This window comes from Phyllostomus discolor, chromosome 1 (genome assembly GCF_004126475.2).
Source record: "Phyllostomus discolor isolate MPI-MPIP mPhyDis1 chromosome 1, mPhyDis1.pri.v3, whole genome shotgun sequence".
NCBI lineage: Eukaryota > Metazoa > Chordata > Mammalia > Chiroptera > Phyllostomidae > Phyllostomus > Phyllostomus discolor.
Window position 1 is genome coordinate 197492149 of NC_040903.2, and position 14873 is coordinate 197507021.

The window sequence follows — 14873 nt, forward strand, 5'->3', positions numbered from 1 at the left end:
TTACTAATAATATTCATGACCAACTCCCGTGTTACACTGAAAAGAGAAAGACTCAACATGAGGGGAACCTCTTCTCAGGAAACAGCATCTTAAATGTAATTAATTCTTCCTCGTGCTTTTCCATATTCTTGGGTCATAGCTCCCTCCTGTCCGATGACCACGTGGATTCCAGGCTTCAGAATAGGTGCTCATCTTGTTTTCTCTTCCTCCACGTAGATCAGAGTTTTGCGGAGGGTGAAGGAAGAGAATGATCGGAGAGGTGGATTTATTCGCATATTCCCCACATCAGAGACATGGGAAATATATGGGTGAGGTGACTACCTTTTTTTTTTTACTTAAATCTGTACCTCAGGTCCACACAGTTGGAGAAAGTGTGACATATGCTCTCATTGCTTCCCACGTGATGCCTTTCTCATTTTGTTTATAAATTTGTGTTACCAACACCCTGTTTTGAAAAAATACTGTTTTATCTTCTATATGTGCGCCTAAACAATATGTTGTTTATTTTCAGTCATTGAGATCGGGTGTACATGCAATAAAATGCACCCATTTTAAGTGTACGGTTTGATGATGAGTTTTAACTAATATGTAAACACTAACTTAACCATTGCTAGCTATCTCCACAATAAAGATACAGAACTTGTCCATCACCTCCAGAAGCCCCTCAAACCCCTTTAAAGTCAGTCAGTCCCCCTCATTTCCTCAAGTACTAGACATATACTGATCTGCTTTATGTTACTCTCGTTTTTCTAGGATTTCATGTAAATGGAATCATACAATATATAGTCTTTGGCATCAGGAGTTTTTTGTTTGGTGCCGTGTTTTTGAGATTTATTCATGTTGTTTAAAGTAATAGTTCATTCCTTATTTTCATTATGTACTGTTTCAGTAGATGAGTATATCACAATTTGTTGATTCATTCAACTGTTGTGGATCATTGGGTTGTGTCTAGTTTGGGGCTATTATGGAGCAAGCTGCTATGAACATACATGTGCAAGAGCTTGTATGGATATATGATTTTATTTCTCTTGGATAAATACCTAGGAATAGAAAAGGTGGGTCACATGATAAGGAATAAAGGATAGTATGTAGTACCATTTTACATTTTATCAGTATTCCAGTTGCTCCCCATCCTTGTCAACACTTGTTATTGTCAGGCTTTCAATTTTAGGCATTCTAGTGGTAGTATATCTCTATGGTTTCAACTCGATTTTCTGTGGATAATGATATTGAGCATTCATGTACTATTGGCTATTTGTCTTTTTTTCCATTTTAAATTTAGTATTTTTTAATCTTTTCATTATTTTGTTATAAGGAACTTTTGATTCAAGTCCTTTCTCAGATTATTTATATTGTGAATATTTTCTTCAAGCCTGTGGCTAGATTTTTCACTTTTGTAACAGTGGCTTCTAAAGAACAGAAGTTTAAAATTTCAGTGAAGTCTAGTTGTGTACATTTTTATTAATATATATTTACTGAGTGTTAGCCAAGGGTCTAGCACTTTGCTTGGTGCCTTGGAGTATAAAACAAATATTACATGGGATCTCTGAGAGTTAACAGTATGATTATGGAGAAGTTATTTCTACATAAAGTAAAAATAGCTCAGGTTTCTGTAGCTCTATAATGTACTTTGTACATAAAGCTACATTTCTGTAGCTTTATAATGTACTTTGTATGTGCTGTTGTTATCCTCATTTTAACAGTGAGGGAAGTAAGGGTCAGTACAGTGATGTGACTTGTTTGTGATGTCACAATGGGGCTTGAGTCAAAGATTTTGACTCTAGATCCTGCCTTTCTCCTGCTTCATCATGCTGTTGTCCGAGAAGAAACATTTTACTCCATGAGACAGTGTGAGGTCGGCCCTTCAGACGCGCAGTAAAGGCCAGCAAGGTTCAGACATGGGCGCCTCTGTGGGCTTGGAGCGGTCCTGTCGGGAGGGCTTCACGCAGCAGGGTGGCCTTGAGCTGCTTCTGGAGGAATAGATGATGAGTGGTGTCCAGACGGAAGCCAAAGGACCAGTGGGAGGTGTGGTGTGAGAGGGTGTAAGGAGACTTGTCAGGCCACGCTGTAGGGTCTGTGTCTTGGAACTCTGGGGACAAAGTGCGAGTGAACTGGTGGTGTAGGTCATTCACCTTTGGAAAGCTTGGAGGAGAAAGCACATGCCTCCAGCAAGAGGCATCAGGGAGCCATTGAAATCTTTTTGAGGAGTACCTGGATGGAACAATCTTCTGTCTACATTTTCATGTTCTCACACCCCCGTTCCCTGCTTCATCTGACCTTTTTCCCCAGCCATGTGATTTTTTTGGTGGCTGTTTTCTTTTTTACTTTTCAGTTTTATTTTCTGAATGTAGTATGTCACCTTTTAGTAATCCAGGAAATTCTGCATTTATTCCTTATTTTCTAAGTTAAGTCCTCTATTCATTTTATTATATTTGCTACTATAGTATTTTATCATTTTAACTGGAGCAATGCCTCCTCTTTGCCACTTTAGAAATGGTGCATTAGAAACCTGTGGTTTTATTTCTGCATTTTCTGGCTTCCACGAGCTTCAGAAATAACCGGTTTCTTTCTTTGTCTTTCAGGTCCTACCTTGAACACAAGACCTCCATGAACTATATGCTGGCAACACGTCTCTTCCAGGACAGGTAGGGATTTGCTATTCTTATAAATTTGGTAGGACTAGATCATAAGATTGGGAAATAGTACATGCAAATGAAGGAGAAAGCTTTACAAAAGTCTTTGTGTAAAATCTTTGATAGAAAAGGCCTTGAAGAAAATATGACATAACTCATTTTTCCAGAATTCACTCACTCCCAGCATTTTGTAACGTTTCCAGAAGCTGAGAATGTTAAACTAATTGAGCTGCTTTTATGTAGAGTGTTTATCTACTGACAAATATGCCTTTTTATTAATATATTTATTGGGAGTGAACCAAGTATGTAGCATATTGCTTGGTGCTTTGGAATATAAAGCAAATATTAGATGAGATTAAAGCATAATGATGTATAAATTTTAAAAGTTAAACCATTAAGATCTTTAAATAATCTTAATGGGCACCCTAAACTTGATCCTCTTTAAAGGAAGGCCCTTATTTGGTGCTTTTTTACTTTAGACAGCATGTATAGCAGACATGATCATCTGTTTTCCCAGACTAAAGAGATTAGCGTGATCAGATTAGAAAAGGTGGAGGGGAGGTAATTCACAAAATAAATACACTGAGAATTGTAAGAAATGACAACTGATAACCTCAATACAAGGGGAAATAGGGGGAGATGATGGAAAACAGACATTGGAATTCAAGCAGCACGGCAATCACAGACAGCTTGGTCCCACATGCTTTTGCTGCCCCCGAGACATAGCTGCAGCACAGTGCCGCTCGGTGACTGACTCCCAAAATACGGTGCCTTAGTCATTTAGGGAACCTGTATTAGATGTAGGATACATGTCCCTTTTTGCAGGATTCTTAAAATAGAACCCAGACTTCAGCCATTTCTTGCAATTTCATGATCTGTTATCAGGAAATGTATGGGATTTGCAATTTCTCTCTGTAAATTTGTAGTTATTACCATTGATTAATTATACTGTGCGGCTTCTGATGAAAAGAAATCTTCAGATTTACTTAGAAGACATAGGAGCTCTGTTTTGTTTTGTTTTTTTTTTAAATAAGATTTTTAAAAATAGTTTATTTATTTATTTTTAGAGCGGGAAGGGAGGGACATAGAGAGAGAGAGAAACATCAATGTGCGGTTGCTGGGGGTTATGACCTGCAACCCAGGCATGTACCCTGGCTGGGAATCGAACCTGCGACACTTTGGTTCGCAGCCCACGGAGCTCTGTTTTTTATAAGGCTCTTCTATCTTTAGAGTTCATATATTTCATGAAGATGTGTTTTGGTGTGTTACTTTGCATCATTTTGGTTTTGTAGTGCATGAGTCCTTTCAGCTGGAAGATTTAAGTCTTTGAACTGTAGGAAATACACCGTCTTTCCTGTCCTTGTGGAACTGCTGTTGGATCGGGTCTTATGCAGTGTCCTCCGTAGTTCTCCACTTTTTCTCATACTTTTGTTTTCATTGTCTCTTAGCTTTAAATGCTGACAGACTTTTTGAGCTTTGCCTCCTAAAACTCCAATAAATCTAAACTCTAAAACCTTCAGCCTTATCCATTTTGTTATTTAAGACTAGCAAAGAAGAGGGTTGTTCAATTTATTTAAGCAAGTATGATTTTAATAGCAAAGAATCATTTTTGCTTTATGACTAGTCCTCATAGTTTATGGATGTAATATCTTTTTGCATCTCTTTGACTGTCTTGATTAGTTTGTTTTATGTTCCTTTCTGTTTTTTTCTTTTTTCTTTTTTTGCATTGTATTTAATTCTTCTGGATTAGTACTGATTGTTCGTGCCCTTCTTTCTAGTTTATATGTTATATGTCCTCCAGTATTTGGTGGTCTTTGGTTTCCAGTCATGGTTACGAGTGATGGACTGGCTGCTGGGGGTGGGCGGGGCGCTGGGGCTTCCTCCCAGGCCCCCGAGGTCTGTCTCTGCTCTGCCCTGGAATCTGTGCTCGCGGCCAGGCCTTCCCTCCAGGGAGAAGGCAGCCGGAGCACCACAGAGGCCAAAACAGGAAGCATTCTCCTAGGGGTATCATACAGTAAAAAAGATGGAGATATAATAATGTGTGTGCTTTTTTTTATTAACACATTTAATAGCAAGACCTAGCAGTGGGTCTAATAACCACCATAATTTCAAAAGTATAAGTGTTGGCAATATTTTGAGATACTTGTTAGCAACTCTAAAGTAATATTCTATTGCTAGAATTAACTCTAAAGTTAATTCTATTGCTAATGATAACACACTAATACTACAGAGGATGGTTTCCTACATGTATGTAAAAGAAATGCCAAATTTCAGTTAAGAAGATTACTATTTTTCTCTATCTATTCCCCGAATTCTTTCTTCAGGCTGTACTTAACACTCTGTATTCTAAAGACTTGGATTAAAAAAAAACAAAAAAACCCCTGAATTTCCCTGTTTAGCAAAGAAAGCCCTCATGATCTCCATTTCCCCACACAGCCCAGGGCCAGCCAGACCAGCTGCTTGCTCTTTGGGGCCTCTTTGCCTTACACACTCCCGTCCCTTGGAATGACCTTCAGTCCACCCTTACATTCTTCTTTTTTTTTTTTTTTTATGCAAAATGATTTTTTTAGCTTGACAAGGGGTTTCTTCTAGAAAGGAAAATTTGGTTTAACATTTGAAATTGAATCAACATATTTCACCATATTAACAAAATAAAAGAGATACAATACCCATTCATGGGAAAACTATTGCAAAGTAAAAGAAATCTTTGTTAACCAGAAAAAAATATCTGCAAAAAGCTTAGAGCAAGAGCGACACTTGATATTTGCTGAAAACTTTTCTCTGAGATTGGGTACAGAACACAAGTTTTAGACTCAGTCATGTAACTGTTCATACTAATAGAATTAGATCTCATTAGGAAAGTTAATCGAGCTCTGCAAATTAGCATTGCAAATTCAAAAACCAGGAAAAAATAACGAGAATAAAATATTCACTTATGTGTTCTTTAAAGCTAATATTAGAAAGGTTACTTTTTCTTATAGCAAGGTATTTAGTAAAATTAAAGATGTTTCGGATTCCTACTACTTCTGAATTTTCTAGCATTTTGTCCTTTTTTTCTGTTAGAAGAAGAGAGTATTTCTCTTATCACTAAATTTTTTTTTACATTTTTTAGATTTTATTTATTTATTTTCAGAGAGAGGGGAAGGGAGAAAGAGAGGGAGAGAAACATCAGTGTGTGGTTGCCTCTCATGTGCTTCCTACTGGGGACCTGTCCCGCAGCTCAGGCATGTGTCCTGGCTGGGAATCGAACTGGCGACCCTCTGGTTTATAGGCTGGCACTCAATCCTCTGAGCCACACCAGCCAGGGCTCACTAAATTTTTATATTTTTAAAATTCTACCTCCCACGTGTACCTTATGTTTTTGAAGTTTCACATTGCTATCTATATCTTTCTCATCATAAGAACAATTTTATGATCTAAGCCAGGGGTGTCAAACTCATTTTCACTGGAGGCCACATCAGCTTCACGGTTGCCTTCAAAGGGTTGAATGTAATTTCAACTCCTTAAGAGTTAAAGAGTTGTTATATTTATACAGTCCTAAAATTATTTTGGCCCTTTGAAGGCAGCCATGAGGCTGATGTGGCCCCTGGTGAAAATGAGTTTGACACCTCTGATAAGCTGTCTAAGCTAATAGTGATACAAATTTCTTATCCATTATAAACTAGGTGTATTTTTATTAGCTGATTTAAAAATTAAGTGATTCAGTCAATTCAGTTTTTCTAAATCTTTGATCTATTTTATCTAACTACCTGGTAAGTTAAGTAGCAGTACTTACCACTACTTTTTCTCAGTCCATGTGTGTGTGTGTCTCTAGTTGGCATAATTGTTCAGGAAGCAGTCTTGGGCATTTCTGAGGAGCTTGTTTTTATAAGTTGTGGGTTAGGCAAGCACCTGTGAAGTAGTCTAATGGAATGATGCCCTGAAATATCCTCTGGTTTTCCAAATTTTTGTGTTCAGTAGCTGCGCTTCTCCATGATAACCTTTCATGTGGTATAATTTAGAGTTACGGCCTTAAAGTTATTCCAAGATTCTGTCAAGTGAGTGAAGAGGCCACTCCGCGGCGCTGCGTGTGATGGGCAACAGATTGGAGAGCCTGCGCAGGCGTTCAGAAAGGAAGTGCCATGTGCTTTCATGAAGCTGATAGAAGGAAGTCTCACTACCTGACTTCCTGGGTAAAATGTTAGCCTTCCTTCAAAGGAGCCGCTCACAACTGGCACCGTGTGAGGTGCACTGGGCCAAGCCCAAGCTGCTCCCCACTTCTTCCCACTAATCGTGGTGACTGGCACAGCCGGTGCTGCTACTGCTGATACACTCATCTCTAAACTTTTTTTCTAGATGTGTCCTGCATCCTCTTACCCAGCCTAGGAGGAAGTTCTTCTAGCCCTTTTTATCCCTCAGCCTGACTTAGATTCCCATGTTCGATAATAATTGCCTGTTTACTGGGCAGTCTGCTTCACAGGTTGACTTATAAGAGTGAATATTTTGGTATGTTCATTTTTGTCAGTATCAGGAATCTACCACATGGTAGGCACACCCACAAAAACAGGCATCAGAAAAATGGAAACATTGAAATTGCTTATTGCAAGCCCTGGCATCTTCCAGTAAGTCTGTTCTCTTCAGTCTGGATTGATGTTTTCTCTCCTGCAGAGTCCATTGTATTATTGTCAGAACTTCTTTCAAACTAATTCTTTAATCATTTCTTTAGGTTAATTTTGTCTGCCTTTCCTGCTCTCCCTCACTTCTCCTTCACCTACCTGCCCTGCCCTGCCCTGGCAACAGTGTTTCCCGTACGTTATTACAGGATGGCTGTGCTTCTAACCCTGTCACGTAGTAATGCCTGGGGGTCTTGCAAACCATATTTCTCTCCTGGCCCCACCCCCGGACTGAAGTATTAGTTATTGCTTACTAAAAAGCTGCCTAGGAGACACTAATGTGAAGCCATGATTGCAAATTAGTGGAGAAAACCATTATCTGATAAAAGTTTAAAGCATCTTAAGACTCTCTGATGACAGTGTGACAATACCAGGACATTAGCCTGAATAGAAGACAAGAGAAGGGAAAGACAAAACATTTGGTGAAGACAAACTTTCACTTGATTTTTCTATAGATACTAAATCTTGGTATTGATTGTATCTATGTCTTTAAAAAAAAACACACACACACCCAATACCAAAGGTTACCTGTTGTGCAGTTTCACTAATGTAACATACTGAAATGGTACACCTTTAGAGTGGAGAGCAGATTACAGGGAGTGGGGGGCGGGGCCAGGTGAGAGGTATGTTGTCATAAAAGGGTAACACGGGGGATCCTTATGGTGATGGGACTGTCGGTCATCTTGTCCGTGGTGTGGGATACATCAGCTTGCACCCAGGTAAAATTGTGCTGAACTAAGTGAGCACATTTACGCATGAGTACAAGTAACACTGGGGAAACTTTGAAAAGAGTGTTAGGTGAAAGGAAATTGAATGAGGAGAAAATATTTTTAAAGAAAAACAGAAGCCAATTTAAACATGAATGGCATTCACTTCCTGTTGTTAGAGCGAGGGAGAGCATCACTTGTGGGAAATCTCATGAGCAGCTTTTTGAACTTATGAGAACTGCGATTGGTTTCTTCTCCCCACACAGTTCAGTGAAAGTATATAAGAACTGGACTGGGAGACCTAAGCCCCGGGTTCAAATTTAAACCTATTAAGCTCCAACCTTGGGCTTGTCACAAAATGGCTCTTTATAAATGGGGCTAATAATAACCTTCTTCACACGACTGTTATGAAGAATAATGTGACTTAATTTGTGATTAGATGTATACAAGCAAGTGATTGTTAGGATTTTTCTCTAGAATTCATTGATTCTATCCCTTTTAGGCTTTACTGATCCTCCCTCCAGCTCAGGGTACTCTGTCTATTTTCTCAGCATGCTCTCGATTCATCTCCCTGCTTCTCCCCCAAGCTGCCCTCCGTGGCATAACTCCACACTGAATCTCTGCAGTGCACATTGCAGGTGTGTGTGCGCGCATGCGTGTGTGAACTCAGGAAAGAATATGTGCGCTCTAACCCACTTGTCCTTTCTGCTCCTGTAGGGGAAACCCAAGAAGAAGCTTATTGGCAGGAAGAACACGGTAACTGACTTTTAAAAGTTGAGCAATTTCTTACATGAGCATAATATGTGACCATGCACAGACTAAGCGTGATACCTCATATAACTGTTTTCAGTTTGGCTCAGCCTGAGTTGTAACATAAAAATGTTTTCTGTTGAAACGCTATTCTGTGGCTACTTTTTGCAAACGAAGTTTGAGATTTATGTACTTATAACTACGGGTATATCATTTCAACTGATAATAATAGTATTCATATATTTGGCAATGAGAGAGACCAGAGTATTAATGAGAGTTCAAGTATACTCACGTTAGATTCACATAAGAGGTTATGTTTTGGCTTTGACATACCTTGGTCTCTGCGCCTTACGGGATTGAATAGAACCGTTTCCACTTTGCCATGGAACTAACAGTATGCAGAGTAGCTGTGGCTGTTCATGTTTGGCAGAGCAGAGAAAGGTCTCAGGAGGAGGACCGGGGTGGCCTTACGCCCCTGAAGACTCCAACCACAGCAGAAACTCCTAACCCTTAGCACGCATGCTCTGATCGGAGACGCTGCATCCGTCCCTTCATTCTGTGTCTCTTCAAAAAGCAGAATGAGAACATCTAGCTTTTTGTTCTACATTTGAAAACTTTGTGTCTCATCCAGATCTGCTGAAGCATAAATCTGTGTTTCCTTTAAAAAACGAAAACTAGGGATTGCCGCTAAAGAAAAACTGAGCAAAATCAAGCTTGTTTCCTAGATGAAAGTCATACTTAGTTTGTAAGTTTTCTCCAGTTTTTAGTCAAGGAATATGCTTTCTAGAGCATTTGCTATTAATTTGGAAACTAAAAAAACAAAAAAAAACAAAAAAAAAACAAGAAGAAAGATAAAATATTTAACAATAAGAATATTTAAAGATCAATGAGTTCTGTCTTTTGTTTACTGTCTGCCACTCATGGTACATGGCCCCCAGCAGGGCTGTCTGGGTGGTGCACAGGTGCGAGCACACGGAGGTGGTGTGACAGGCTGTGTGCTGGGGCATCACAGGCTGGAAAAGGATGAAAGTAATATGTGTATGTTCCTTGACCGCAGCAGAATTAGAAGTCAGCAGCAGTAGAAAATCTCCAAATATTTAGTAATTGAACAACACATTTCTGAATAATCCATGGGTGAAGGAAGAAACCATGAAGGAAATTAGAAAAATTTTGAACTGAATGATAATAAAATATAAAATTAAAATGTGGGGGATGCAGCTAAGGGAGTATTTTAAGGGAAATTTATATCTTCAAGAGCTCATATTAGAAAACAGAGGCCTAAATCACTGATCTAATATCCCTTTTATGAAACTGGGAAAGGAAGAGTTACCCAAAGTAAGTAGGAAAAAGGAAACAATAAAGGGCAGATATCAAATAAATTTTTTTTAAAACACCAAACAATAAATAAAAAATAAAATAAAAAATTTTTTATTGGTAAGGTAGCAGAATCGATCGACTCGGATGCAGACTGACCTAGGAAAGAAACAGAGAACACTGATCACCAGTACGGGATAGGGAAGAGGGATATCAGTGTAGATCCCACAGGCGTACCAAAAAGGGAATGTTATTAACCACCTCATTCCACTGCTTTGACAACTTAAATGAAACATCTGAATTCCTTGTGGGGAGGGAACACTGCTGTAAGCCAAAATACAAATTTTGAATAACCTTATATATATTCGGAATATTGACTTTGTAATCAAAAGTTTCCTTCCTACACAGAAAACTCCAGGCCCAGTAGTTTCACTGGTAAACTCTCAAAACTGTGTGTTTGAGGAAGAATACTGGTCTCACACAAACTCTTTCAAAAGTCTGGGAAGGGACACCTCCCAGTTGGTTTTATGATGCCAGCATATCTGTGACATCCAAATCTGACAGACATTTAAAAAAGTCACAGGCTAATGTCTTCATGAATATAGACACAGAATCTCCTAAAAGAATATTAGCAATATGAGTACATAAAAAATAATAATACATTTGACTAAAGTGAGTTTTTTTGAGCAATACAAGGTTAGTTTGACATTTGATTAGTCAGTATCATGTATCATATTAAATAAAGGAAAAAACCCAGATGATCATTTTATTAGCTGCAGAAAGAAAGACAGAGGGAGAGAGAAGCATCTGATGAAATCTAATGCATTTCTGAGAAAAACTCTTAGCAAATCAGAACAGAAGGGGACTTTTTTAATCTGACAAAGGCTTTCTATGAAAAAAACTATTTCTAACATTACTGAATGGTGAAATATTGAAGACTCTCCCCCTCTGAATAGTAATAAGATGTCTACTCTCACCACACATACTTCTTTGGTACTAGAGGTCCTAAGCAGTATAATAAAGCAGAAAAAGAAATAAAAGGCTTGTACATGGGAAAGGAGGAAGTTAAGTGTCTGTGTCCTTGGGTGGCATGGTCAGGTCAGTAGAAGTCCCGAGGTAGCCACAGAGTATCAGCACACACAGCCATGCTCAGCAAGGTCTTGGGATACAAGGCCAGTGTACTAAAAAAAATTTGATATACTAGCAATAAATAATTGAAAAGTGAAGTTTAAAATTCTATGTATAATAGCATTTTAAAATATAAAATTCTTAGGGATAAATTTAACAACATATATTTATCCAGTAAAAGCTACTAAATATATTGGAAGAGATTTAAAAAGATCTAAACAAGTGAAGAGGCTTAATATTGTAAATATTAAGAATATTGGAGAATATCCATTCTCTCCAAATTAGTCTAAAGATCCAGTGCAGTCCCAATTATTAGTTTAGTGGATTTTTTTTTTTTTGGTAGAAATTGACTGACTTTTTTTTCTATTTACCTGGAAATGAAAGAACTTAGAATCTGCAAGGTAACCTTGGAAAAGACTTGGAGTATCTGACTTACAGAAATTCTGTAATGCAATAGTGATCAGAACTGTGGCACATTGATCATTGGAACAGAATAAAGAACTCAGAAATAGGCTAATATCTATATGGTCATTTAACTTTTAAACCAAAGGCTTAAAGCAAACCAGTGGGGAAAGGAAACTTGAACAAACGGGGCCGATAGTTTTAAACATGAAATTCAGCCCCTGCCTCTCAAAAATTAGAGATGATTCAGACAGAAACACAAAAGCTTTTACTCTAAAACTTCTTAAGGAAAATACCTGTGACTTTGGGTTTGGCAGAAGTTTTTAGACATGACACAGAAAGCAACAAACAAAATAAGGAAAAAAATGATAAGCTCAATTTTCTCAAAATTAAAACTTTTGTTTATCATAAGATACTGTTAAGAAAATGCCCAGGCCGGCGGTCGAAAGGAAGACCCAGGACTAGCCCTGTGCCCGTGAGAGTGTGCTTAGTAACCTCATTCGTTATCAGAGAATTGCAGATTCAGTCCTGAGCTATCACTGAACACCCAGCAGAATGGGTAAAATTGTATCAAATCATCGTTGTACATTTTAACTGTCTTACAATTTTATTTGTGAATTATACCTCAGTAAACGTGGTGGTGGAGGAATGACTGACCACATTAAATGGTGAGGCTGTAGGGCCAGTGGGACTCTTATGGACTGTCATTGGCAATATCAACTGGAACGAGCACTGTAGAGAGAGTCTGGCTGTGTGTTAGAAAGCCTGGAAAATTTCACTTGGAGATCTTGACCCAGGAGAAGTGAAAAATGTAACCACAAAATAACTGCACAGAAATGTTTACAGCCACTTCATTTGTAATATTCCAAAACTGGAAACAACCTAATGTCTAGCAACGGGAGAGTGGGAGAGCTGTGAATTACTCATACAACAGACTAATCCTCAGGAATCGAAAGGGACCAACCAACAGGGATGCCTACAACATGGATGAATCTCAAAACCGTGCTGTATGGAAGGAGGCTTACACACCAGAGTTCCTACTGTGTGATTTCACTGTCATGAGGTTCTAGAGCAGGCACACCACCTAAGTAGGTGGCAGAGACCGTTCAAACAGTGGGTTTCTTTGGGAGTGTGACAGGGATAGACTGGGAAGGGCCACGAGACACTCTGAGGGGACGGTAGTGGCATCTGTCATCACTCAGCAGCTGGAAATTTAATATTTTGGGTATTTCACTGTGTATAGTTTCTAGCTCACCAAAAATGCCCCCAAACTCAAAACAAACATAGAACTCTACGTGATGATAGGCATGTTGAAGTGCCTAGGAGTGAAATGCACTGATGTCTATGTCCAACCTTGAAATGCTTTAAAAATTAGATGGGTTGGTGGGTGGATAGAAGAATGGGAGATTGTATATACATTTGATGAAGCAAATGCAGTAAAATATTCATCGTGGGAACTAGGCAGTGGGTAAAAATGGGTATTCACTGTATGATTTTTACACTTTTCTGTTCATTTAAATATTTTTATGATAGTTGACAAAATAAAATGAGGATGTAGCTATAAGGTATTACAACTTATTTGCAGGGAATTCAGCTGTTTATTAATCTGAAAATATTAGTACTCAGTGATCAACAAGACAGGCCCTTCTGTTGATCAGATTCACATTTTCCCCAGCATTTCCTGCCTCCTTCCCTTGTGCTAGTTAGGGTTTATGTGTCTCTTCAGGGTTTCTTAGAAGCTTATGGTTATTACTTTAAAGTATCAGATTTGTTTTATTTTCCTTGTTACTTGATTGACTAAAAGATCTATTGTCACAACTCTGTATGTATATGTGAGAGAAGGTAGGGGCAGAGTTCAGTTATGGGGACTGTCATAAGCTGATTTTGAAATGTTTCTGACGTTCATTAATTTGCTTCCCATTTCTGGCCCTGGTGTCAGGGTCTTCCCTGTTCTGGACCCAATTTCCTGCTCTGGCGAGAAGGCCTCCAAAAGATTTACGTACTATTCTGTTCGCCCACCCAGAAATCCCTAAACATCCTAAGTAGACCAAAAGAGACAACCTTTTCATTGAACTCAGAGACTGAAAACTTCCAGAAAAATGAGGATGATTGCTGGACCTCAAAGGGAATATACTTTGATTTCTAGGAAGTTCGGGAGGGAGAGTTCAAAGCTGCCTATTTGCAGACACTAGCTGCTTTTCTGGCCCAACGACCGAGCACCCTCAATCCCTCTGGTTACCCAGTTACCTCTGCTGCCTTGTACTTGTCCGGTCCTTGTGTGGATTGGACCCGATGGCCGTCACTCCTGTAGTTCACGATTTACTTGAATGCCTGACATAGCTGCTGCCACCCCGCTCCCCGTCCCACTTCCCATTCGTGCGGCGATTGAACATGGCCTTGTCCTGCACCTGCCACCGGCCCTTGCCTGTGCCTCCGACTGACTCCTGACCTGCACTCAACACCTGAAGGGTCCCTGCCACTTCTCCCCATCTATTCCTGTGACCAAGTAGCTTCCGAGGGAGGAGTTCCTCATGGTGGAATGGTTGAGACGTGGTGCGTCCCAAGGTCCTGGTGACGTTTTACTAAGACACTTGCCCTGTGAGTCTCAGTCAGCCCGTGCTAGCATGTTCACAGGTGATCAGCCCCTCCTCCCCTGGTCTCCACCTCTGCTGTGTTCATCAAATGATGTACCTTCAAAAGAATATTTGTATAATTCTAAGGTATAATGAATAGCAATAAAATAACACCTCTAGCCACAACCTAGCCTGAGAATTAAAATGTTACCAGCATCGCTCAGTCATTTTTAAAGTATAAGGTATTGGGTAGCACTTTGTGATCTCTGCAATAAATAGTTGGAATTACTGAATTCTTAATACTTAAATGTTGTCTTCAGATATATTTTGGTTCAGAACATTTAACACATTCAGACAGGCCATTAGTGAAGTTTTAATGTAGATTCCAGTATTTCGATTCATCCATCAAACCTTTTAGAATTCGCTAGGTTACCTAGCGTGCATGCCCAGTCTGTCATTATCACAGATGTCTGTCAAGCTTAATCTTGGAATACAGGGGAGGACTTTCTGAGTTTGTTTTTTTTTTTTTTTTTTTTCCCCATAGGACAACTACAGATGGAGCGCCGGAACTGAAGGTAGAGAGTATGAATTCAAAAGCCAAGCTGCACGCTGCTCTCTATGAGAGGAAGCTCTTGTCTTTGGAGGTGCGGAAGCGTAGGCGACGGAATGGGAAGCCAAGGGCAGCGAGGCCGAAGTACCCAGGTACGTGCAGGG

The 14873-nt window shown here is 39.3% G+C and overlaps 1 protein-coding gene across 16 annotated transcripts in view; it reads left to right on the forward strand.

Moving 5' to 3' along the window:
• Window positions 1-14873, forward strand: part of TTLL5 (tubulin tyrosine ligase like 5) — a 252574-nt gene that overhangs the window by 71411 nt on the left and 166290 nt on the right. For 11 of the 16 annotated variants that reach the window (XM_028505833.2, XM_028505835.2, XM_036012391.1 and 8 more), the window contains 4 exons: window positions 217-308; window positions 2583-2645; window positions 8710-8748; window positions 14704-14861. In XM_028505833.2, coding sequence (XP_028361634.1) covers window positions 217-308; window positions 2583-2645; window positions 8710-8748; window positions 14704-14861 — 352 coding nt within the window. The remainder of the gene's footprint in view (window positions 1-216; window positions 309-2582; window positions 2646-8709; window positions 8749-14703; window positions 14862-14873) is intronic. The other 5 variants (XM_028505839.2, XM_028505834.2, XM_028505837.2 and 2 more) reach the window with 1 other exon arrangement.